The sequence below is a fragment of the Pogona vitticeps genome, chromosome 5 (genome assembly GCF_051106095.1).
Source record: "Pogona vitticeps strain Pit_001003342236 chromosome 5, PviZW2.1, whole genome shotgun sequence".
NCBI lineage: Eukaryota > Metazoa > Chordata > Lepidosauria > Squamata > Agamidae > Pogona > Pogona vitticeps.
In genome coordinates, this window is record NC_135787.1 from 124,163,922 (window position 1) to 124,190,859 (window position 26,938).

At 41.8% G+C, this 26,938-nt stretch overlaps 1 protein-coding gene and 1 long non-coding RNA gene across 3 annotated transcripts; one reads left to right on the forward strand and one right to left on the reverse strand.

Moving 5' to 3' along the window:
* Positions 1–3,294: 3,294 nt before the first annotated feature.
* ALG12 (ALG12 alpha-1,6-mannosyltransferase) lies at positions 3,295–23,707 on the reverse strand. 2 transcript variants are annotated; one of them, XM_020788208.3, is made up of 10 exons: positions 23,623–23,707; positions 20,459–20,665; positions 18,265–18,397; positions 16,795–16,968; positions 14,923–15,117; positions 12,920–13,023; positions 10,782–11,005; positions 9,910–10,079; positions 6,858–6,933; positions 3,295–3,566 (listed from the first exon to the last, which is right to left on the reverse strand). In XM_020788208.3, exons 2-10 carry the CDS (start codon positions 20,618–20,620, stop codon positions 3,329–3,331), a joined length of 1,476 nt encoding a protein of 491 aa, XP_020643867.3. In that variant the 5' UTR covers positions 20,621–20,665; positions 23,623–23,707; the 3' UTR covers positions 3,295–3,328. The 2 variants fall into 2 exon arrangements, with proteins under 2 accessions (XP_020643867.3, XP_078250529.1); XM_078394403.1 differs by lacking the exon at positions 16,795–16,968.
* Positions 10,152–12,462, forward strand: LOC144589552 (uncharacterized). Its single transcript, XR_013545721.1, has 2 exons — positions 10,152–11,259; positions 12,097–12,462. It is a non-coding gene; the product is annotated as an uncharacterized LOC144589552 (long non-coding RNA).
* Positions 23,708–26,938: the final 3,231 nt, after the last annotated feature.

Sequence of the window (26,938 nt, forward strand, 5' to 3'; positions counted from 1 at the left end):
AATAAATAAATAAATAAACAAATAAATAAATAAATAGTCTAACGGGTCATGAAATGCATCATTCATAAAATGTTGGAAGACTGCTGAAATGTTGCACAGCCCTAACTGCATGACTGGATACTTGAAATATTCGTACCTTGCACAGAAAACTCTTGCATTCAATGTCTACACAAATACAATTTTGTGTTTCTTAGGTTCATCATCTGCGTGTAGTTTGTGGTTATCTGTAGGCTTTTCGGGAGTTTCCCTTGGGCCAATACACCCCGGGGTGATGGAGTGCCAGCCATGCAAGCCCCAGTACAAGGGAAAAGTAGAAAACTGCAGCCAGGTAAAACGAGTGTCTCCTAGTTATTCTGGGAAGTCATTTGAGTGGTAAGCCCCAGATGGATCATTAGTTAGTTCTGCTGTCACTGGAACCCCCACTGAGTACCTGGGGATGTTGGTGCTGTTCTATGAAGGTGAGGTCCATGGTGAAGTCAGTGGTTCTCAAACGAGGTCCCCACATATTCTTGGACTGCAATTCCCAGAAGTCTCCACCACTAGCTATGCTGGCCAGGATTCCTGGGAGTTGCGCTCCAAATCTGGGGACCCCCCCAAGTTTGAGAACCACCGAGTCCAACACGAGTGTGGCATAGACGGCCAATTGTGCATTTGTAGGCCAGCATGCAAGCGGAGGGGTCTCGACAGTTGGAGCCAGCCATTCCAGACCTAGGGTCCTTTCTTAAGAATTTTCTTCGCTTCTTAGTGCACGTGTTAGCAAAATGTTCAGGCTGCCCACGTTACAGAGCCTTATTCTACTGCCATAGTCCCTTTGCAGAAATAATCAATTTGGGACAGACTTCACTCAACTGCATTGATGCTTCTGGAAGGGCTGCACTGGTCAAAGGAGCTGTAGGAACTCTTGAGTGTAAAAGCTAGATGAGAGGTAGTCCAAGAGACCAGTGTGCAGGAAGTTGCCCACCAGGTTTGAGCTGACAGATTGCCATCAGGATCGTCATAATGACATGCATCTGGGCCATAAAGCCTCCATAGTTGACCAGGTAGCTTTTTATGCTTCACATGGGCGTGGTTCCTATGGCCAGTATCCATTGAGGAGCATCTGTCCAATGAGGGACCTTGTGCCTCTTTAAAATTTACTCCAGTGCACAAGAAAACCCTCCCAAACAAGTTGGGAAGCCCCCCCCCCCCAGGGATAGGCAGAAAGTCCCATTATGAATGCTAATGTGATACTCAATGACCACTAATAAATTACTAACTCCTTATCCATGCCTGAATGATCACTAGGGATATGTATCTACACTCACACTCACACTGCCTTACTTGAAATAACTGACAAAGTCAGAATGAGTAGGAAGGCTCTTTAGGCAATACTAATTTGGAACTCAAATTTAAAAGCAGATTATAGATTGAATCTAGGCACAAGGTCTGTTGAAGACAAAGCAGTGCAATGGTACCAACTCATCTTTGCAATCAGTGAAGGTTCCTGTACTTGCAGCCCTGTGCCACACCCTAACATGATCTATTGTTTTGCTTGTCCTTAGTTGCATCTACTGCTGCTGAATATTTGATTAAATAAATTGTATGTCAATGGATGCTTACTGTAATATTCTCTGATGCACAATAAAAATAATCCAACTCATGGCACAATACGCCAAAGTGCATGGCTTTGCAAATTAACTGGTTGTACAGGTTGGCATTTGTTGCATCTTGGTAAACCTGCACCCTCCTTATTCTGTCCCAGGCTACACCCAGTATAATGCCTAGCTTTTCTGTTTTAAAAAATTGTAATGAATAATTGGAAGCAGCATACTTGCATATAACAACTTCTTTTGCAGCAGATAGTTCCATATCTGTATTTTCAATTAATGGGCAGAGGCCATCAATATGACAGTTGACTTCACTGCTTTTTATAAGTTTGGCATGTAGTGAACTAGGGGTTCTGAGGAAGCCAAAATATACTACACTATTAGTTTGGCTGCCATAAAAGAATGTTTCCTATCAGTTTGTTTTTAAAAAGCAACCCACAAATTTTAATGAATGTGGCTGAGAAAATATTTATAGAATATACATATTCATGTAAAAGATCAATTCACTTAAGTGACTCTTAACAAGTTCCATCTCTGCATCCAGAATTTCTAAAATGACTTAACGGTAATTAAGACATAAAGTAAGGACAGATGTTCTCAACAACATGGTACACTATTTTCCTCTTGATTTGTGTTACGGGATTTGTCATGGTAACACCCTTCAGAAGCAGCTTTGTTTCTCTCCTTCAACTCCAAAGACTGCATCGTAGGTCAGAACAATCTGTGGAGCAGATGACAGACTGGTTCAGAGGTCCCACCAGCATAAATAGTTGAACCTGTACCCAACTACTACATTATAAACAAGTTGGAGTCATGATTCAGTATAACATGCAGAAACCCCAAACACTATGTGCACAAATCTATATGCACTATATGCACAAATTGATTTTCTAGAATCAGTTCCTAGATTTTGTATGAGATGTTAAATGCAGTTGCTTAGGCTATGTGTATGGGATCTTTCCCATGTAGGTGCTGTTCAAACAGATAAAGATACCAACAATTTCACATCCCTGCTCCAAAACCAGGTTCAGTATGTAACTGCAATCCCATGTTGCAAATGACAGCTTGGACCTTGTCAGAACAGAATTAGATGCTGTGATTCAAGTAATGTACGTTGTACCTGGCAGTTGAGGAGGTGGGATGGGGAGATGTATCCATGCACCTTCAACCACTTATACATAGGTACAGGAAACAACATAAAACACTAGATAAATTGTCTTAGAATACAGTGGACCCTCTACTTACGGAATTAATCCGTATTGGAACGGTGGCTGCAGGTCGAAAAGACTGTAGGTCGAGTCTCCATTGACCTACAATGCATTGAAAACCGATTAATCCGCAACTGGCTGTTTTTATTCCGTTTTTATTCCATTTTGGTTTTTTTCTGGTCTGTAGGTCGATTCTCCGGCTGCAAGTCAAACCTAAATTTTGCAGCCAGAGAAGTCTGTAACTCGAAAAGTCTGTAAGTCGAGCCGTCTGTAAGTCAAGGGTCCACTGTATAGCATTTAACTGGACATTACATCTTTGTGAAATGGGAAACATTTCTGTATTCTGTGACGTTCCAATGCCTGGCAATCTACATATAACTGGCAGTATATGCATGTATGTGTACGTGCAGCACTCTCGCTGAAGAGAAATGAATGGAATCACGTAGGGTTCCCTTGATTGTTCAAAAACATTTGACTTGTTTTGAATTAATACAACAGAATCTTAGTGGGAAATTTATTTCAAGACTCAATATTTTATGTTCCAAAAGAAGTAGGAAGTTTTTCCAAAAGTACTAGTTTAGATTTCAAGTTTAAAGTAACAGGAGGTAGTTTAGTAAAATTGAGTCCAATCCCACTGGTGCCAGGTATATATGCCATCACTCGGTGGGTTGCTTTATAATGTGATACTTGAGCAGGGTCCATCTCCATAAGTAAATGTGTGTAAGAGAACATGAATGAGTCTCCCGGTTTGAGATCTTCTCTTTTGTCATACCTATAAGACAAACAACAATTACCTAGTGTAACAAGCACCCCTCCCTACATGCACCCAGACAAAACAGGCAGTTGCTACATAATCCTTCTATATGGAGAAAACAGTGGTTGCATGATGATGCAACTTTTTCTGACAGTAGCCTCTTCTCTGTTAGCTCAACCCTTGGGCCTTTCCAAAGAGACCCCTTTACACAAGACAAAAATGTATGTACTTGCAGGATGTACCCTGCACTGTCTTCTTGTAGGTGCAAAGTTCTAACTTGGATATTTGTTTTAAACTTATTTTTCTTGAATGATTTTTCATATGCTAATGGTTAATTACTTGGATGTCAAAAGACAGTGCTGGATCCAACAACACCCCCAAGCTGTGCACCTGCTTTTTCAAAAGGCAAGCAACCCCATCCAGAACAGGTAATACTCAACATCCTGGATTTAGAAACCACCAATTCACAGTGCCCCTTCCTTGCTATGATTCAGCTTTGGTTATTAATCTTTATTTTTCTCATTGCCAAATCAAAACAGCACTTCTAAAACCTCATCCATTTCAGATAACACCAAGGTCAGCGTCATCAGAATGCTAATGATACTTCAGTCTAAATCCCTGTGTAACCTCACCTAGCAGCTTCATACACACATACCATGGTCGATGTATCAAAAGCAGCTGAGAAATCAAGCAAAAAATCAATTCAACTCCTGGTTTTTCACACAACAGTCCTGGAGACAACCCAGGCTGTCTCTGTACAATAACCTGGTGCGAACCAAGAAAATTCCAGTGGAACTCGAGTTCATTCAACTGATCTCCCTGCTCTCCTAAACTGACTGTAGAAGTACTGATTTGGCATCCTCCAGCAGCGGGAATGGATGGATGGAGATTGCAAAAGGATACTGGACTGGGGAAACTAATAGAAGAGCCTGACTGGCTGGCTCCACTTAATCACCATCAGCTAATACCTTCAGCCATGCAACACAGTTCAACCTATTTGTGATGCATTTTTTTTGTCCTGCATTTACTTTTTCCCTATATAATGAAGAGTTTGACAGCCAATAGATTGTCAGGTGCCTTACGACAGATGCAGAACATCTTTTCTGCCAACTTCATCATAGACAGTTTGCCTCTCTAGGAGGTTGTGAGCAGAAAACAATGTAAAACAAAGATGAAGAAGGTGTGACCCTCTAGTTATTGTTGGCACACAAGTCCTGTCATCCTTTATCTTTGGCTACACTGGCTATGGCTGACGGGAACTGGAGTCAGATGACACCTGGAAGACCTCATGTTCTTCTCACCGATATAGAGGGGAAACACATTTTCCATTTGTTGATAATGGTCACCTCCCTCCAACTATGCAGAATAAGGTTTGTCCAAAATAACAGAGAACACAGCTGTAAAGCTCTCTTGAAGAAGAGCTTTTTCCTGTCTTCCTCTGAAATTGTATGCTAGTTACTGGATGACATATACAGTATTCAGCTTCTAATTAAAACAGAAAGTTTGGGCCATCTGCTGCCTCAAACTGAACACCTGGATGACTCTTTGAATGGAATTTCACCTTTGGCTGTCTAAGAAGCTGTTATTAGGATGTCAGTTTCCCTCAATAATATTATTCTAAAATTCCCCACATGTGAAAGCCTTTCATCCTAATTCAGCATGGCAGTGCCAGGATTAAAGAATTTACCCTATATTCACAGTTACAACAACAAAATTCTTCTGAATAAGAAAATGAAATGTCAGCTGTTTTCTTAAGGCACTTCTAGGAAAGGCAATGAAATAGCTCTCGCTCATATGGCACATATGAGTAACATGGGTTTTTTAGGAGTCAAATCTCAAATTCAAGATTCCATCAATCTGCACAGATGGAATAATATGTCTCTCTTATATACCAGTACTGGTTGCTCATGTTTGGTTACTATTTCATATTGTTGAAAGGAAAGTACTTGCATGTTTTGGAAAATTCAGAATATTTCTACCAACTTCCAGTAATGGATATTACGAACATTCTGTTTCAACACTGAAAAATTGTGAAATTAGCATCTATGAAACTGTGTCTTCTGGATCTTCCTACACAGTAGCATAAAAATCCCCAAACTATGGCCAGAATCCTATTGGTTATATATGCCAGTGTTAAGTGTAATGGCACAAATCACAATGGCAAATTGCAGCTAGTTAAGAAATCATTGATTATCATGCACCAAGTCATGCAATTAACACACAATAAGGAATACAAACATTAACTCATTTCTGCCATAACAGCATGTGTGAGAAATTTGTGATGCCCCATATGTTGCTCAACTACCCACTATCCCTCATCATGGACAAGGGTACCTACAAGGCTGTAGGCTACAGCTGCCACATCACAAGCAACAGTGGCTGATTTAAGAGTATTCAAGACTGAAACAACAGTCTTTTCCCTGTCCCAACTGACTCTCAATCAGGGGCCTCCAATGTGCAAAGTATGTGCTTGGATGCTGACTTCCATCCCTCTCACATGGTACTTTGAACCAGTGTAAGAGTGAATAGCTAGCCAAAGTTAAAGTGAAGTAGCAGAAAACTTCCACAAACCTTCCACTGCTCATCTGAATAAATTAGGTAAGAATGCCTCAGGCCATCTTTTCAAAGGACATTTTCACCTTTGTGCTTTTTCACAGCAACCTGAGGCCTCAGGGAAGGGTTCCCACTGGGCCAGAAGGCACACACAAAGGACCCCTTGGGCAGTTCCATTAATTTGTGGAGTGTCACTCCAAACGATATGCTGGACTGCAAGGATAGGCAACTTCAGTGGACCCAGAGGCTAATTTTCTTCTACTAGTACTTTCAGGGGGTTGCGCAGCATTCCAAAAATGCCCCCCAAATGAAGCACCTAGATGAACCACCTCTGGTTTTGGGGGGAAAAAAAGGTACTTGTTCCATGTTCACTGAACCAAGATGTGTGTCTCTGCAACGTATTTAAAAGGAAACTGACACTCCTGAAGATGTCCAGCAGCAGCAATTCACCTTTTTTTTTTTTCTGAGAAAAGGTCTGAAGGAAGCCTGGAGCATATTTTGCTCATCCAGTTCTGCTACTTCATCATCTCAGTGAGATAGTGCTTAGGACACAGAGGAAAGGAGGCCCTTCCCATGGTACCTACAGAGCCCTGTTGCAGCCCTCCGGCTTAGCAAGGGGCAAAAAAAGATCACCCTTGGGCTGCTAACAAGTAGCAACCACCCTGTACGAGAGCAAGCAATTTCCATAACTGACAAGCACATTTATACATAGAAAAGCAGAGGGTAAACAAATTTTTGAAAGGCCTTTGTTTTTACTTCCAATCCGAATTGACTTCTAAAAATCGAGATACTCCAGTTTGTGCTGCAGCCCCATCGATATGGACAGAAACGTCTGAAAAGAGAACAGAAAATACTTCCAAATAAAAAGCCTTTCAAGATAACAAATATCTGAAAGCATACAATAACATAAATAATCTATATTGTGGCAACACTGGAAGGATCTTTGTTTTTCAATAGATCTACTACAATGACTGGAACAGGCTGCAAAATAATGACTCAAGAAGTGTGGAATGAATAGACAATATATATTTTAAATTAAAGAATCAGCCTCCTATGAACATAGACTCAGGCCAAGTTTATGCAGGGTGGTGGTGGTCACCGTATTTCAGGAAAAACCAACTTCAGAGTTGTTGCAATGATAGAATCATAAGACCTGCCTTGAGCTCCTTAGAAGAAATGTGGGGCATAATTATAATAAATAAATAAATTGGAGGACATTATTGGATATTAAAAAGCCAAGATTCAGGCTGACTGACTTTTCTCAGAAACTGTTTTTCACTCAGTTTTTGTAGCCAGGCTCAAGCCAGGAGACTTTTTTCTCAAGGATTCGTATCAGAACTTCTCTCTGCCTTCTTCTTATGAAGATCTGAGGAACTAGCTTTTTATAGCATGAATGGAAAATAACCAGGGGTTGCTGGACTGCTGCTCTCACTTGCTCTAGCCCAGGGGTGTCAAACTCAAATTCATCGGGGGCCGCATCAGCAGTTTGGTCCCCATCAAAGGGCCGGTTGTATCTGTAGGGCGCCCTTATGGGGGGAGGGAGGGCTGTGCGGTGGGGTTGTGCCTGGCGCGCTGAGCAGCTCCTTGCGTTGGACGGGCGGGCGCTGTTGATTGGCAGGCGCTTGACAGTGATGGGCAGGAGCCCTTCCATGGAAACCGAGCCGAGGGAGGGCAGGGGCGGCCAATCTGGCAGGGGGCGCCCTCCCTCCGCGGCAAATCAGGAGTGGGCGGGAGATGTGCGCCAAGGGAGCAGGAGGAGGACGTCCGGGGTTTTCCCTTGTTCTCTCTCTGTGTGTGTCTCTCTTTCTTCCCCCCCTCAAGTCATCATCCTCCCCTCCTCCCCCCCACTCCCCCCCTCCCCTCGCGCCTCCCACCCTTTCCCGCCCACCCTCGACCACTTGAGGCAACGCAGCCCGAGAGGCGAGGCGCAGTCCTGCCTCCCAGCTCCTCTGTGCAGCGCCCGCGCCGGGCGGCTCCGGCTCCAGCTGCGCTTGCGAGGGGGGGAGAAAAAAAAAGCCCCGAGAGAGAGAAAGGCGAGGGGCGACGGGAGAAGACGAAGGGCGGCGTGGGGGGCGAAGCGAGAAGGAGGCGAGCCCCCTTGCTTGCTTTCGCTCCGGGGATTTGGAGCCAAGGGTGGCGGTGCCGGGGCGGTGGCGAGGGCACCCGGGAGGGACGAGCGGGGGGCGACCCGTGGTCCGTCGCCTCAGCGCTCCATGGGCGAGCGGGTCTCCTCGGGGACACCTCAGCCCGACGGGAGGGCGAGGCGGAGGGCAGCGCCCGGCCGCCTCTCCGGCCTCTCCTTCAGCCATGCTTCTGCCCCCCCGCCTCAACTCGGCTGCCCCCATGTTCCAGCTGCCCCTCCTCAACTTCAGCCCTCAGCAGGTGGCCGGGGTGTGCGAGACCCTGGAGGAGAGCGGTGATGTGGAGCGCCTGGGGCGCTTCCTGTGGTCGCTGCCGGTAGCGCCGGGGGCTGGCGAGGCGCTCCACCGCAACAAGTCGGTGCTGCGCGCCCGCGCCGTTGTGGCTTTCCACGGCGGCCACTACCGTGAGCTCTACCACATCCTGGAGAGCCACAAGTTCCCCAAGGAATCGCACGCCAAGCTCCAGGCCCTGTGGCCCTGTCCCCATCAAAGGGCCGGTTGTATCTGTAAGGCTGGCGGCGGCTCCGCGGGCCATCAGATGAGGTCTGGCGGGCCGGATTTGGCCCGCGGGCCTTGTGTTTGACACCCCTGCTCTAGCCAGTTGCGGAGCACGAGGAGAATGGCAGGCAGTAACAGCTGGGAAGAGTCACACTTTCCCCGTCCTCTCATTATGGTCTTAATTGAAGGGACTCTGATGATTAGGACAGCAGTTCACCATGCCTAGCCGCCACACCCAGCAAAACATCTTTTTCACTTCACCCCCCAAAATTACAATAATTATTGATTTATCCTCATAGTTCTGACAGCCTCATTCAACAACAGTGATCTACTTTCCCAGTTTGATACCGGTGAGGGTAATGATACAGTAAAGGTAGATACTCATTGAAGGTAATCCTAAACACTTCCCCTTTGGGGTATTTCAGAACAAGGAAATGGTGAAACATCGTGGCTGTGCTCTAAATTGTGTTCTTAAAGTTGGTTCCCCTCCCAAAGATAATTCAAACGATGTGTTTGTACTACCTATTATTACTACCAGTCTGCCCCCCCAACCCTAGATGATGATGATTTATATGCGACATTTCTCCCAACAAGGAACCCAAAGTGGCTCACAACATTAAAAATCACACAATTTAAAAACACAGTAAGTTAAATATGAAAAGATAAATTAAACAATATATGATTTAAAATACAATTAAAAGATTAAAACATGAAAGCATTAAAAAGTTTAAAATTATCTGCTAAAATGGGGTTCAGGTATAATTGTTCAAAACCTGCCTGAAGAGATGGATCTTTAGCTTTTTTTCAAAAGGATAAAGGGGAAGGGCCATCCTGGTCTCCCAAGGGAGAGCGTCCCATAGCCTGGGAGCTGCCACTGAGAAGGTCCTCTCCCATGTCCCCATCAGCTGTGCTTGTGCTGGCAATGGGACCGAGAGGAGGATCTCTTCTCCTGATCTTAATTGCCAAAAAGGCGCATATAGGGAGATACAGTCCTTCAGGTAGCCTGCATCCAAGCTGTATAGGGCTTTATAGGTAATGACCAGCACTTTGAATTGGGCCTGGAAATGGACTGGTAGCCAGTGCAGTTCTTGTAACAGGTGTGTTATATGCTCCATCCATGGTACAATCTCCAACATTTCTGTTTTAAAGTTTTGTCTCAATTTTATTACCTGCTGTTGAAGGTATTAACTGGTGTAGCTTTTGCATGGCAACTCCTCCTGGATAATTGAAGTGTGAAACATACAGTGATGCTCCTGAGTAAACAGCATTAACAAGAAGATGGGCTATGACAAAGAGGGAACCTAACTTATACATCCATGATTTCCTGTAATTATTTAGACTGTGAAATAAGAAAAAACAATACATCGATTAGTGGCTGACCTTGTGTCTACACAATATATCCAACTCTAATATGGGGAACCATCAAAATAGCTTCATTGATAAATACTGGATGACTTTTAGAAAGAATTCTGGACAAAATAACAAACCACAGCTAAGTATTATGGGAGGTGCAATCCAACACACTAGAAAGCATGGGATGAATGAAGAAACCTCTCCAATTGGTCACTAGAATTCTTACCCAGAGCCTCTTCTTTGCTAAACTTTTTTCAATTTCTGAAATGTCATGGTAGTATAAAATGCATAGAATTAACCATAAAGAACATAATGTTCTTTTGCAGATCTCTACATCCTCTGGTTCAATAAGTATCTTTTTCTAATATGAGTTTGTTACATAGTGCCAAAATAAGTTTATGCCTTACTGTTTATCTATTTTCTCTCCTTTGAGGGCTTAAGATCAATTTTACTGGCTCTCTATGGATCTGAAAATATACTTCAACAGAATAGGTAACTCACGGGTTATTTTTTAAAGATATAGAACCCAAGAGCTAAATCAATGGGATTTTACATCACAGCCTACATGAGCCCCACTGATTCACTGGGTCCACCTTACTTGGGACCAATAGCTGAATTTAGACCTAAATGATTAGAAAGGTGGCAGATGATAACACATAAGAAAGGGGGGGGGGAGAGCCAAACTTACATGCGTGAGCAACCTTTGGCAGCCACTATATTGAAGACTGGGAATGTGTATATAATAAACCGCAACTCTTTGTGTGGGAGAAATGAATAGAAGAAAATAAAAGCAAGTGTAGGTAGAATTAATATTCGGGTCCTTTTATCTATGGCACCAAATGGTATAAACAGAATACTGCATCCCAGAGCTCGGGGCAAGGCTGAATAAAAATACCACAGAAACGGAGAGGTCTTCGATAATAATTTTGAAGAAGAGTTAAGGATTTTTAAAGCCACCACCATCGTTTTAATAAATATTTTGTTCTATACAATAACTTTTGCCTGTATCATAATTATTATAATTATATAAGTGTGCCCAGTACTGCTCATAACATACACACATACATGCTGTTCATATCCAGCGCAAGTAAAAATCAAGCTATACCAAATGAGATACAAGGATACCAGTTTGCCCTTCAATACATGTATTATCCAAAAGAGGGGAGGTATATGCACAGATGTTTGTACAAATATACATAAAATTCCCCACCTCCTCCTTAGAGATGCCACAACTTTAGGAAAGGGCAAAATTCCTTAAAACCCTTTTCTAGAACAAGAGCAAACTGAACTAATCTTCCAAAAGTGTATTGTTGCACAGCCAAGATGGCAGCAGGAGGTATCAGCACATTTGGGAGAACCTCAGCATTCATAAAAGGCTATATACACACCAGACAAAAACCTCAGTGAGGGGACGCCAGGTGGATCAACAACAAGCCAATGAGGACTATGTATATTCAGCAGCCATAGGATCTGACTGACTGCAAAGAGCTAAGTAACAGCGGAACAGTGGCAGTGGATTGGAGTATCATAAAAGAAGCTATGGCTGGCATCTGGAATGGAAACAGTCCACACACTTGTACAACTTTGTTATAGACTCGTACTTCACAGTCACTGTTGCTCAATATTCCAGCCAGTGGGACAGGACAGAACTGCCTCACCACTGCAGCAAGGGAAGGCGAGGGTTTGCCTTTCACTCAGCAGTTCAATGAACTGGAATGTTTTCACAACAATAAGAAAGAAATCTCAGTAAAATAAAAATAAAAATTAGGTAAATATCTTGTTGAAACAGTGAAGCGTGGAAATGGTCAGTCAGCTTCAGCTGTAAAGATCAGGTATGTACCCATTCCACCTTCTTTTACAGAAGGGTTTTAAGGCTACATTTTAAGGTTACATCTGCTTGCACCCTCTGATAGATATGTTCAAAATGACAATCATTATTAACTCAGGTAATGAAACTTTCAGTCAACAAACACTTGGAAACTTCATGACCTGTGTTCACAAAGGTACTGTCACTTTCAAAATTCATCAGCTGAGTCTGTGTTCTGTCTTTATTCAGCACCACCACCCCACCACTGCAAATGGGTCTCTAAATTTATCATCTAAACATTGTGAGTCTTTAGTGAGTAAGTCATGAGAGTAGGCCCATTGAATCATTGGATATCTGGTGCATCAATACCTCTGCAAGTTCCACTGATTAAATTAGTCTTAACTGTTATGTTAAGCAACAAAGTTTTGACCAATGAGTCTGAAGAAATAAGACTGTAACACTCCAAAGATCGCTGAAATAAATCTGTTACATCTTTAAAGCATCACAATATTTTTGGTTTTTGTTATGCCACCAACAGAACACATCACTGAAAGAAGCTGCCTTATGGAAGTGTTAGATAATTTGTCCCTGTAGCCCAACATTATCTTTTCTAGGATGTGGTAGCTTTCTAGAATCTCAGGCAGAAAGGAGATCTCTTTCATCACCGGCAACCTGATCAGAATCAACTGGAGATACAAGGGACTGAATGTGCGACATCTAGCATATAAACGAGTTTAAGACTGCAGATACCACATAGAGAAGAGGAGGGCCTCCTCATTTCTTCCAAAAGTCCCTCTCCAGATAAGAAAGTTCACCAGGACCGCTAGGTTCCTCTTCCTTGGATGTTTATTTTATAAAGACTAAAGGGTTCACACAGCTGTTAATTGGAGGAAAAGTGACACTGCTTTTTTGTTTAAACACATTATTTCACAAGAACTAATTAAGCATCATGGATAGGTCAGACTATATCTCATCTCAGTGTGCTGCAGTTTTATCCTCAATCAGTATTTAAAGGATACTCCCCAGTTGGAACTTTTGTTTAGAACTGTGTTATACCAAAGTACTTCTCCTTCGGGCCACAGAAGCTGCCTCCAAAAAACAGAGTCCAAGGCTACTGTGAATCCTAGAAGATACAAACACTTAAAGATAAACAGAGAACTTTACAAACTTTACCTGCAGACCTGTTTCACACATACACTTAAAATAGGATTAACTAACCCATGATTGAATGAAAGACTTCATATAAACGCAACAAGCAAAAGGCGAAAGATTTATGCGATCTGAAGAGAAACCAGAGTATTGATTTCTAATTTTATGACAAATGCTAGAATATTAATAGCTACATTATGGAAAGACAAACATGATATTAAATCAGAAGATTGGTATAACGAAGTATGGGACATTGTGTTAAACAACAAATTGACTACGAACTTAAGATGAAAAGAAGGGAAATAAGTTTAAATATTGTTATGCTATTTGGGGTAGATCTATTGAATTTATACTAGTGAAAGAAAAGCGGAAAGCCTCTAATCAACAATCAATATTATTTTGGAAAGGAGGTATGTAATAAAAGATTGCTCCAAAGGTTCCCGTGGGTATGGAGGTGCACTGTTTTAGATTGTATTAGTAAGTGTTTTGTATTGTTGTATTTGTTTTGGAAATTAAAAAAATAATTAAAAAAAATAAAATAAATGTGACAAGCAGGAAGACAGTGACAGGAGACCTGTAGTATCAAAAATAATGTGAAACGAGACTGTGTTATTCGATCTGAATTCCAAATTGTTGAATTCTCCTAAATTTATAAATATAAATATAAATTTATAATTGAAAGTTTACCTAATTTAAGAAAAAAGACAATGGCACAAATGGCAAGTCTACACACTGCACCAATGTGAGCACTCTAGTGCGGGGTGGGCAACATGGGCCCTTCCAGATGTGGCTGGACTATTTATTTATTTATTGAATTTATATCCCACACCATCTGGCAACCAGGCCACTCTGGGTGGCCAACAACAATATCAGCAAGAATATTAAAACACGATAAAAATAAATTAATACATAGGGTAAAATTTTAAAAGATGGCAACGAAAGTGGTAAAAAGGGTGATGGAAAGGATGGCAAAAAGGAAGGTTGAGATCTTAATGCTTCAGGAAAGCCTGAATACAAATCTCAACTGTACTAGCAACACAGTCAGTGGGGAGAAATGCTGGGAATTGGCATTTATCAACTTGTGGAGGGCTCTACTTTGCCTAGTCAATGGCAGAAAATCTTTAGCCCTTCAGATGTTTGCACAACTGACATACAGTGGACCCTCAACTTACAGACGGCTCGACTTACAGACTTTTCGAGTTACAGACTTCTCTGACTGCAAAATTTAGGTTTGACTTGCAGCCGGAGAATCGACCTACAGACCAGAAAAAAAAACAAAATGGAACAAAAATGGAACAAAAACGGCCGGTTACGGGATTAATTGGGTTTCAATGCATTGTAGGTCAATGGAGACTCGACCTACAGACTTTTCGACCTGCAGCCACCGTTCCAATACGGATTAATTCCCTAAGTAGAGGGTCCACTGTATTCCTTTACCACTGGTTATGCTGATGGGAGTTGAAGCAGAAAGTATCTGAAGGTTCATCAACCCTTGTTTGAGAAGTGACCCTGTGGTTTGCACAGAGTCCTAACCAAGATACATAAAGACCATGCTACACCACCTGAGGTTTATCTGTGTATATTCATTATCATTTCCCCCCAGTGGTTAGATGTCTATTTGGAGCATTCTTGCATGTAAGCACACAGATAAACCCTACAGAAAGAATGCACATTTCAACACAGATAACACAGGTATGAAACCTAAACCTGCTTGATATTTTATTCTTTAACTTCCACAATTTCTTACCATAAGCAATGTCTGCTCAGATTTCTGGGAGTTGAAATCCAAAACATCTGGAAGGGCAAAGGTATCCAAATGATGTGGCATTTCAGAAGTCAATTCAACTGGTTCAAAGGCACCTTAAAAACTTACCTAACCAAAAAGCTCCTGCAGGAATGGCATACGACAACATTTTCACAAATGAAAGTCTTTTATTGAACAGCGACATCAGAAGCATAAACCCCAGGAACAGACAAAGCTCTGATCTGAAGACAATAATTGCCAAAGCGGAGAACCAGATGAATGAATGGTGCTTTTGCTGTATCCAAGATGTAACTGCCAACAGAACTAGTTAACAGACAAACAAACCAGACATTGAATACACTGTGTTTCAAAAACTGTATCATTATGGAAGGTCAGAATGCGGCATAGCAACTAATAAATATTGGCTGTATATCAGCAGCAACGAATACCTGCAGCAACAAACAACCCAAAAACAACAACCATACTCTACAAAACACAGTTTCCACTATTCCTGACTATTCTCCCTGATGGATGTGGCTGATGGAACTCAAGTCTGACAACATATGTTAGTATACAAAACCTGCTGAGAATCAAACTGCATGATTTTATACAGCTTCCAGACTGGTGTACTAAGAATTCTACTTAGGCATTCTGCCATTCTTAAGCTTCAGCCAAAAAGACCCGGCTGCATCTTTCTGCAGACCTCTTATTACCAAGAAAGATAAGCTGATATATGGCTTTCTTCTCCTGTAGATCTTAACAGACAGATAGACTCACATTGCATAAGATAAACAGGATCAAAGCCACACTGGGCTTTAGAGGTAAAGAGAGGCTGATACCTTGAACTCAACACTACAGCCCATTAGATGGCAATGCAATTGACATAAGTCAGATAGTCTGCTGTTGTGTTTTGGCACTTTTCAGTAAATGGACTATTATGATTTCTGCTCCCTTTTCAAAGGCAACTGCAGAAAATTTCAATTTGGCAGGATAGATACATGGTGCAAGAGTGACAGAGAGAGTTCTGAACAGAGACATGGAAGGGATAGCACTCCAAATGTTGTTAGACTGTAATTTTCCTTGTTGACCACTTGCCTTGCCCTAAACAGTTTGGGACCTCAATATTTGGCAGATCGTTTTCTCACACCCAGATCTACCTGAATCACACGATATAGCCAGCAGGGACGGCTGAGGGGTCTGACGCCGAGAGAGGCCTGGAAGGAAAAAACAAGAAACCGGGCCTTCTCGGCGGTGGCCCCTCGGCTGTGGAACACCCTCCCAACAAAAATTCGGCTGGCACCCTTGCTGGGTGTTTTTAAAAGCCAGTTAAAAACTTGGCTATTCAAGCAGGCCTTCCCTCCAGTCAACTAAGTCTTTCTTATTTTTTCCTTTCTTATGCTATTCCATCTTGGTAATCCTTTCTTTAAATTAATTGTTCTAATTAAAACTGTAACTGTAATTTTTATGATTTTATATATTTTTATACTGTTTTGTTTTATTTTGTAAGCTGCCCCGAGTAGACATGGTCTAGAGGGGTGGGGTAAAAATCCAATAAATAAATAGCTAGGACTGCTGGGTGTTAAATTCCAAAAACATTGGGGAAAGTCACCCATTCTGCACCTAGGACTTAGACACCCAACTAGAGTAGATAAGTCCCTTTGACTTAGCGGACCTATTCTAATTGGAATGAACAACTGGATTTAGCCTTACATTATGAACCAAAACCTAAACAAATAACCCCTATTCACAGGCTATCCACTACAAAAGAGGGACAAGTGGAAACTATGAGGAAATAGGGATTCAATTACATTAGCTGTGATGCATCCAGAGAGTTTTACACATTCTGCGGAACTAATGGTTCAATTCAAAGGTGTGTACTGTATCTACATAGGGCTAAACAAGGGAATATCTCAAGGCATCTATAACCCTGTTTAAAGATATTTTGTTTTACACTTAACTATTAATGCGAGAAGTGATTTTTTGCTCTGTGTAATGACTTACCAATGGGAAGTGCAAACACATTGGGGAGAGTTCGAGTGCAGTAAAACATCAGGTGGAATTGAGTAGCAGTTATCAAACAGAAGAACATGGAGACGGTTGAACCAAACTGCTTTCTCACTTCTTTGTGCATCCGCCACAAGGCATAGATCACGCTCAAACCCAGGCTTCCTCGGACTTGGGTTAAAGTGAAGTGTTCAGAAATTATTATCGATCATAGAAACAAAGCTTGGAATAAACTAATTATTATTTAACTGACCCAATAACCAAGCACTGTGAATATCATTATTGAACTTAATTTGCTCCTGCTCAGTTTACCATTTATCCATAACTTAATAGTTTTAGTTCATCTATTTTGCCAGGGATGTAACCTCCAGCAGGGAATGCACAGAAAGAGTGTCAGAGAAGGGGAGACAATCACAGCAGCAGCAGTTCAGAGAAGCTTTTCCCATTTCCAACTTCCTAGCTGTAGTAGGAAATGGAAATTGCCAAAGAGTAGCCAGATCATAGAAAAATGGCAACACAAACTGCAAAGTGTGCTGTCTGTAAGAGAGATGAAGGACACTCATCTCCTTTACATATATGGCGGGCAGGAGGAATCAGAGAGAAAAACAATACCTTCAGTCTGAAAAATAAGGATGGGGGGATTTGAAGAATCTACCACTCAGCTTCTACAAACAGAACTTTGCTAACCAAGGCGGTTTCTTTCTCTGTATAATAACACTAGATTTCTATTTTTAACTAAACTTCTTAATTCAAAGTAGATAAAGGAAACAGTCATCTGATAATTCAGAGAAATGTTAAGAGGCACTCAATGGCTGAAATCATGTTGCAGTTACATAAATGGCCTAACTTTTAGATACAAATTGCCACAAATTAAGAAATCTCCATCGAGATTATCTACTGTACACTGAGCCATGCAACTCAATATGCATGAGACAGATTTCTTAATTTACTAGCAGTTTGCTTCCAAAAGTTATACCATTTGCATTACTGTACAACAAAGTTTCAGTCAATATTTCTAATTCAGAATTCTGCACCTCTGATTATCTAACTGATTATCATCATTTACTGCCACACTTCAGAATTGTGCTGGATCAGTGTCTTCTAAGTAAAGACATAACTCTTTATTAACTTTTTTAAATCCAGACAACAGTCCAGGGTAAGAAAACAACATTGCTTCTGATCCTCGGACTTTTTCTGTGCCTTTACTGCTGATTCTATCCCTGGCAAAACCTATCAAAGACAGTGTTGCTATACATTACATTTTGAGTCTTCTTCTCATTAAAACCTTAACAAATTAAGCCTTTTATATTCATAGTATTCACTCCAAGCTATGAATACATGACAAGATTATCTAAACTATCTTGGCCATGTAACAACTTTAGAGATTACAGCACACTATGGAGCAACAGTGAGGAAAAATATTCAGGCATACAAATGTCCTATTGGACTTTGAACAACAGATCTCACCTATCAGCTGAGAGTAAAACTTAGACATCCGTAACAGAGAGAGCACATATATGGCTGGGCTGGAAAGTACAGCAATGAAAATCGGACCAAGAAACGTTCTTGGGACAACTCCAGGAAATTCATGATGATCATACTGCAAAAATGTTTTAAAGAAGAAGGCTGGTAATACAGACCAAATAAAAACAATAACCAGAAAGACTATTATATTGCATTATATGATTTCTATTTTAGATTAGACCCAGTACAGGTTGAGCGAGATCAGACAGGAATCCTCAAACCATTTACTCCAGAGCAACCCTATTAAGATTTATGAAACTATTGCAATGAATAGCAAAAATGAAAGAAGAAAAAAAAACAGATTATAATGCATTTGCGAAGGCTTTCACGGCCAGGATCTAATGGCTGTTGTGGGTTTTTCGGGCTCTTTGGCCGTGTTCTAACCGTCAGGAAGAACAACCTTCAGAACACGGCCAAAGAGCCTGAAAAACCCACAACAACCATTAGATTATAGTGCCTTTAAAACTCACAAATGCATTTCAGTGTGAGCTTTCGCAGATTAACAATCCATTTCTTTAGACACATGGGACACAGTGAATCTAAAGAAATGGATTATAATCCACAAAAACTCACAATGAAATAACTTTATTACTTTCACACAAGGTGCTCTAATACTTTTGTTTTAGTTGTGGCCTGAACGAACTAGCCCAGCTATTTATTTTTTTTGTACCCTTTACACAAGACACCTTTCTCCTGATCAGGGGCCTCCAGGAGGCTCTCAATGAAGCCGCCTCCATATCAAGTCTGATCAAGGATCAGTTGAGGGTAGTATACACCCTTCTCCGCCTAGCCACTCAGGCTCTCTCTGCTGGGGTTCCTGTTGTCCCTGCAGGTTTCACCACTCAAATCTAGCAATTCTACAATGAAACACAGCACAAAGGAAAAATAATTTACTGGGAAATCAAGCACACTCTCTCTGTTTCCCAGCAGAAGTGCTGGGATTAGAGGAAGGGGTGCTGTAGAAACAGCAGCAGGTGCAGAAGGCCGGAGCCCCCGTCAGTCCTTTGGAAGTCAATGTCGTCCCTGTTCTAGCTCAGTATAGCTTACACCAACCAACAATAGCTCCCTAGACTTTCAGAGGGAAGTCATACCCAGCCCTGCCTAGAAAAAAACAGAAATTGGGCTTGTCATCTTTCCTATGGAAACAATACCCCCACGGAGATACAGCCTTTCCCATGACCTTCATCGAAGCCATCCTGACCCTTTTAAAAGTGATAAAGCTAACAATATGAATACATATCTCTCAGTGGTTACGTTTCAATGAGGACAAGGTTAAGTGAACACTGGAGTCACAACCCAAAAATCAGCATGTATACTTTGTACAACTCTCAACCAGCTACTGTATATATATAGATTGAATGAATATTTTCCCTGTGAAACAGTATTCTGCCTGCCTTCTCCTATTTCTGTGCTCCCACAAACAAGGGAACCAAACTGGGTTTCCATGTTTGCAGAACTCTTAGAGGAGCCATTCGCAGAATACATTTCTTCACAGGACCCCTACTTCAAGTATACCCCTAGAGTTCCATGAGGGGTGGTAGACCTTTGGTTCTTCAGATGTTTTGGAATGGAGCTTCCACACGCCCTTTACTCTTGGACAAGGTGGTCAGGGCTCCTGAAGTCCAGAACATCTGGAGTCCAGAACATCTGGAGGGCCACAGATTTCCCAACCCTGCATTACACAGACGTTTTTCAGACATAGGACTTTCAATCAAAATATTTCACCTTGGATTAGAACTACCATAGTTGTTCACACAGCAATGTGATGTTCCTGCTTGCAAATCAAGCAGGAAAATCAAGAGGAATGTATTGAGGTGGAACACCTTTCTTCATATACTATATAAACAAGCCACATAAATTAAGTGCTTAATACTTGATCACCCACAACAGAAACATATAAAGCTCTTGTCTTTGACACCCCTCAAATATCAGGTTGGAGCTTCTTTTGCTCTTTTATTTCTGTTCATATCACTTTGAGAATCCAAAATAAGATAATCATGCTACACCTAATAATGCAGAACTGGAAGCATGAAAATTAGTGAAAATGCTGTTATTTGATGAGATGAAAATAACTCAACAGCATCCTATCTTGAGGGAAATATCTAAAAGGACCCTCTAAAAGAACACCAATATTCACCTTTTCCAGATCCAGCCTATGATACAAGATGTCATGGGTGGCTTGCAGATTAAAACTCTCCTCTACTTTCGTAAATGGACAAACTGCTAAGTGTGTGAAGACAACAGCAATGATCAGTAACAGCAGCAGGTACTGTCCTCCCGATGGTTTCTTCTCAGCCATTCTGGATAGGAAATTCCCATTTACATCATTGTAAAAAGACCATAACTGAAAAGGAAATAAGGATTTTTGTTAACTTTTGCCTCTTTCCTAAAGAAACACTTTAGGCACACAGCACAGGTTTGATACATCATCAACACCAACGTGTCATCTGAAATAATACAAGCATCTCCAGCTAGATATATCTGTTATATTTTTTACAGACGTTGGGGTAAAGTGTATGGCAGTCTTCGCCAACATGCTGGTCTCCTACGTATCATGGACTACAAATCCCATCATACCTAATCAGCACAGCCAATGCTGGGTGGAGTTAGTGGGACGGGGCATTAGGTAGGAGAAGGGCGGTATTAAAAATGCACAGAATTGTTTTAGGCCTACCCATCTCATTCCTTTTACCAAAAATTATCTCTTATGCCTCGTTATGAGGCTACACTGCCTATCCCCCCATACACAATGGACATAAAATTTATTTAGGTAATTTAATCAAAATGAAGACAAAAAATGAAACAAGGAAAGCTGCTAGCTTTAAAAACATTTGTATCAGAAGCTTCTGACTTGTCACAGTTTCAATTTTCCACACATCCCAAATATACCAATTTAATTATTATTTAATTTTTTTAAAAAAATTATAGGACCTGGCAGATGAAACAAGGGGCATATATAACTGGCCATTTCACATTTTTCAAAGGTCAATATTTTTTAGATTTTGTGGTCCGATCCTACCTCTACCTTGTACTCACATTGCAATCTTAAACTAATAAATTGCTTCCATATTTACTGTCTCGATTCTAATCTAATGTTTTATTTCTACAAGCACCAAATGGCTTTGGACAGCCTGCAAGTAAACTACAAGGACAACAGACTGTCCTTTTACTCACTCCCCTAAATACCATTCAGAGACATACTTCCTCTACATCTGAAGTTCCATTTAGATATTATCACCAATATTCTGTTCAGTCTTTAAGCCCATAGGGCTGCAGCGGAAGAAATGTCTACGGTGATGTGACAAGAAACAACTTGTGTGCAACCCAGTTCGGGTCATTATGGCAGCTTCCACAGCTTCCGCCCCATGTGCAGAAATACTAGCCTATGGCTGGAGCAAGTATAGCAAAGACAGGAAAGGTGCTATAGCTCAAAAGTGTCAGCACCACTAACACAGCAGATATGTGTAGCTGCCTTATGTGGAGGAGGCACCAGAGTCTGCTCATGAAATGCAGTTCAATAATGCATATAAGTCTGTTTTGGTTTATTCCATTTGCTCTACAGCTGACTCACACTGCAATCTTAAACGAATAAATAGCTTCCATATTTACTGTCTCGATTCTAACCTGGTATAGGCTCCACATTATTGTACTTTCCAACACAAAAGATAGATCCATATTATTCCATGTCAGCCTAGAACCCAACAAACATGTGAGAATGGAAGTGCCATGTTAATTCACTGCATAGTTGCCACTGGAATGCAGTTTTCCAGGGAAAATAACTGGCTTCACTGAATACATTCTAGACTGACTCCTAAAGCAAACTTCTTTCTCAATCTATTTCATGGATTTCCATAAATATCCAACAAAGCTGACTGTAGTTCACAGAAGTTTACACCAGGATAAACTTTATTTTTATTTATTATTTATTTTTATTTTATTATTTATTTAATTTATATGCCGCCCACTCTACCCAAAGGTCTCTGGGCGGCTTACAACAATTAAAATTCAATGCAATAAAATAAAATGATTAAAATACAATTAAAATACAATTAAAATACAATTAAAATTGCCATCATTAAGACCCACAGTTAATGTTATTTCAATAATGGCCTTTAATGGCCTCTGACGAGAAAATCAAGCCTGATTTATCTCTAGGCACAAAAAAAATGTTGAAACTGTGGCTGTCCTACTTTGGGCACATCATGAGAAGGAAGGATTCTTCGGAAAAGACAATAATGATGGGAAAGTTCAAAGGCAGCAGGAAAAGAGGAAGTTGAGATGAATTGACTCTCTAAAGGAAGCTACAACCTTGAGTTTGCAAGCTGTTGAAGACAATTTAGGAGATTGTCCATTCATAGGGTCACCATGGCTCTGGAGCGATTTGACAGCATGTAACAAAAACGAATAGTCAAAGCTATGGTTTTTCCTGTAGTGTTGTATGGAAGTGAGAGCTGGACCATAAAGAAAGCTGACCGCCAAAGAATTGATGCCTTTGAATTGTGGTGCTGGAGGAGACTCTTGAGAGTTCCCTGGACTGCAAAGAGAACAAACCTATCAATTCTAAAGGAAATCAAACCCGAGTGCTCATTGGAAGGACAGATCCTGAAGCTGAGGCTCCAGTACTTTGGCCATCTCATGAGAAGAAAAGACTCCTTGGAAAAGACTTTGATGTTGGGAAAGTGTGAAGGCAAGAGGAGAAGGGGACGACCGAGGATGAGATGGTTGGACAGTGTCATCGAAGCAACCAACATGAATTTGACACAACTCCGGGAGGTGGTGGAAGATAGGAGGGCCTGGCGTGCTCTGGTCCATGGGGTCACAAAGAGTCGGACACGACTAAATGACTGAACACACACACAACAAAAACGTGACAAGAAACTTCTGACACTACCACAGCTACTTTACAGGTGATAAAGACATTCTCCTGTGTTTATGCTAAAGACACCAGCCTTCTGGCTTACCCTGGCCAGCAACACATACATTTTATTCTTATTTTTTAATAAGTAAATGAACAGACTTTCAACATGCTATTATCATCGTGGAGTTTTAGCATCACATGCTCTCAATTCAATTCATTTCTCACTTTAAGCCACCCACAACCTGATTTTCCATCTTTAATCCCAATTTTTGCCCTATTTCCTCTAGCTGCGGGAGATTTCGGCTCATGGTCCTCTTTGTTTGCACCGGGATTTGGGCAACCTGACAAAATGAAAGCATGCCATCCGTCCCTGGCTAACGACGACACGGTCAGGGCGAGACACGACGGGTCCATCAGCCCGCTCCCAACCAACCTGGACTTACCCGCAAGGCACCCACGTGGCCTCTCCAGACAGGACAACCCTGAGCGCACGTGACGCGCTGCACTTCAGAGCCCCAGGAAAGGGGCGGGGCCAAGGCTACCCGAGCATGAAGCCGGAATCAGGAAGTGACAGAGCCCCTGGGCTCGTGCGGTCATCTTGGATAAGGGCGACGCAAATAATCAGGGGTTTTATTTTACCGTGGAGCAGCCGCAATTGAAGAGTTAAATGGAAATAATAGCAACCCTCTTGTCCAATAAATTCCGTGTGTTTGGTTGACCAAGAAGGAAAAGAAAAGGAGAGAAGAGAAACATTGATTTCGTTTGCCCGGACTTAACATGGCCGCTGGATCCCCCGACCTCGGTTGGGTCCATAAATATAAAACAGTAGAAGAGGGACTTGTCCCGCAAGCACGAACAATATACGAACGTAGATTCGATTAGAAGCTCTTTGTTTAAAATCAGTCCATCAGGCTTGCCTTCACTTTCTCCAACATTATTGTCTTTTGCAGCGACTCTTATCTTCTCATGATATGCCCATAGTACGACAGCTAAGGTTTTATCACTTCTACTTTTAGAGAGTTCAGAATTCATTTTATCTAATTATTAGATAATTATTAGATTCTAATACATACAGTATATGGTTTTGGTGGTCCGTGGTATTTATAAATCTCTCCTTTAAAAACACATTTCATATTAACACATTTTCCCTCTTTGTTTTCTTCACTGTCCAGCTATCACATCCCTTCATAGTAAATAAGAGTACTATAGTATAGTTGTCTAGGTCTCTGGTGGCACATCCTTATACTTGGGAATTTTTAAAATTTAAAATATTTTTATCCTGCCTTTCTCCTTAGAAAGGAACTTAGAAGGCTTACATCATTAAAATACAGTATTTAAAGCTAGCAACAGTGAGTATACTAAGCAGGATCAAACAAATACCATACTAAAAAACACAAGCAACACCACAACACATTCAAAACAGTAATGTACAACAATCCATTTAAAAAGCCCTTTCAGGCAACCAGTCACTAAGCAAAAGTTTACTTGAAGTGAAAGACCTTCATCTACTTGTGGAAGAACAGCAAAGATGGGGCCAGCCTGGCCTCCCATGGGAGGGAGTTCCAAAGTCCAGGACCAGCAACAGAGAAGGCCCTGTCTTGTGCCCCCACTAAAAGCATCTGTGAAAGTAGCAGGACCAAGAGGACATCTCCTGATGATTTTAATACTCAAGCAGGCTCATAAAGGGAGATGTAGTCCTTGAGATAGCTCGGTTTCAAGCTGTGTAGGGCTTTATAGCTTAGAACCAGTACTTTGAATTCTGCCTAGTTTGGCAGCCAGTGGAGTTGCTGCAATAACGGGGTTCTGTGATCCTTGCAACCAGCCCCAGATAGTAATCTGGCAGATACATTTTAGACCTGCTGAAGTTTCCTGACACTTTCCATAGACAGCCCCACCTAGAGTGTTACAGTAATCCAGTCAGGATGTATCTAAAACGTGTGGCTAGATCAGGACTCTCCAGGAATGGGTGCAGCTGATACTCTAGTTTTAATTGTACAAAGGCACTCCTGACCACCACCAAAACCTGGGCATCCAGATTGAAAGACAAATCCATGAGCACCCCCATGAGCACCTGCATTCTCAGAGGGAGTGTAACCTCATCCTATTCCTTAATCTGCCTTGTCTAGATTAAGTTTCTGTTTATTTGCCCCATCCAGTCTATTGCTGACACTAGACATTGATCTAAAGCCAAAACAGCTTCCTCAGAATTAGATGGCAAGGAGAGATAGAGTTGGTTGTTGTGAGGGTTCGGGGGTCAGGCTCCGGTTTTTCTTCAAATAAATTGACAGACTTCCTTGATTTAGAAATTGGTGTAACATTTATTGGATTGTTTAACAAATAACCTGTGTCAGGAAAGGTATTCCAACCATTTCCTCCCTCCAACAACTGGTTAGATGGGGGCTTCCACTCTTCAACTTTAAAGGGGTTACACCCCTGAACGTTCCAGGGACCCGGCCAGTCCAGTGCAAAGTCTGTGTTCAATAATTGTCTTGTCTCTCCTTCCAGTAAGGGGACGGTGTCTTCATCCCGGTCATCTGTCCAAACCTGGTCTCGTGAGGGGGAATCCTCCAGCCATAGTCTTCTGAGAGACCCCTCCACTGTAGCTCCATCATCCACCATTCTAATCTTTCCCTCCTCTCTCTCTCTCCACTTTTTCCTTCTCTTCTCTTAACTTCCTTCTCCACTCTTTTGTCTCTCATTCCCCCCAATAAGATGGTTTTGGGGTGTTCTCCCTTCTCCTTCCAGCATCCTCCTCCTCCTTTGGGACCCTTAGTTTTTCTACTTTCCCCTTCCATGGATCTTCCAAACAAATCCATTCCCAACCATGAGGCAGGTTCCCGTCCTCCCTATTTATATCCACAAGCCCCGCCTCTACCTCTACCCGGGGCTGTCGTTCCATTTCTGGCAAAATATTCCCACTTTCTTTAACAGTCATTTCTTTCAACTTCTCTTCTACAAGTTTCGGGTGGTCTTCCTGGAAGGGGGAATAGGTGGCATTTGTACTTCCTTGTCGGCACAGGGCAGGAGGGATTGCACTCCCATGACAGGAATCTTGCTCTGACAGTCAGTCTTACAGTTGTCATCTGCATGCTGATGATGCTAAACCCCAAAATGTCAGACAACCTCTCCCAGTGGTTTCATGTAGATGTTAAATACCATAGGAGATAAAACAGAACCTTGAAGGACCCTGCAGGCCAGCAGCTAGGGTGTCAAACAGGAATCCCCCGCACCATCTTCTGAGTTCTCTCCTCCAGAAAGAACTGGAGCCATTGTAAAACAGTGCCTCTAAGTCCCATTCAAGAGACGGGCCAGGAGGATACCATGGTTGATGGTATCGAAAGCCTCTGAGAAATCCAGCAGAACCAACAGGGACACACTCCCTTTGTCCAGTTCCTGACATAGATCATGCAACAAGGTGACCAGAGCAGTTTCTGTTCCATAACCAGACCAGAGGCTAGAGTGAAATGGATCTAGATCATCTGTCTCATCCAGGAACCCCTGCAGCTGAGAAGCCATGAATTGCTGCAGCACCTTGCCCAAGAATGGAATATTAGAGACAAATCAATAGTTACTCAATATTTCAAGATTTGAGGGCTTTTTCAACAATGGTCATACTACTGCCTCCTTTAAGCATGCTGGGATCCTACCCTGTTGGAAGATAGATTCACCATACCTTCTATCCATTTGACCAGACCCTATCTTCTTGTTCCTTTGTAACTGTCCATCCAAGTCTCCGTTTTCTGATTTCTTCGCTGTAGT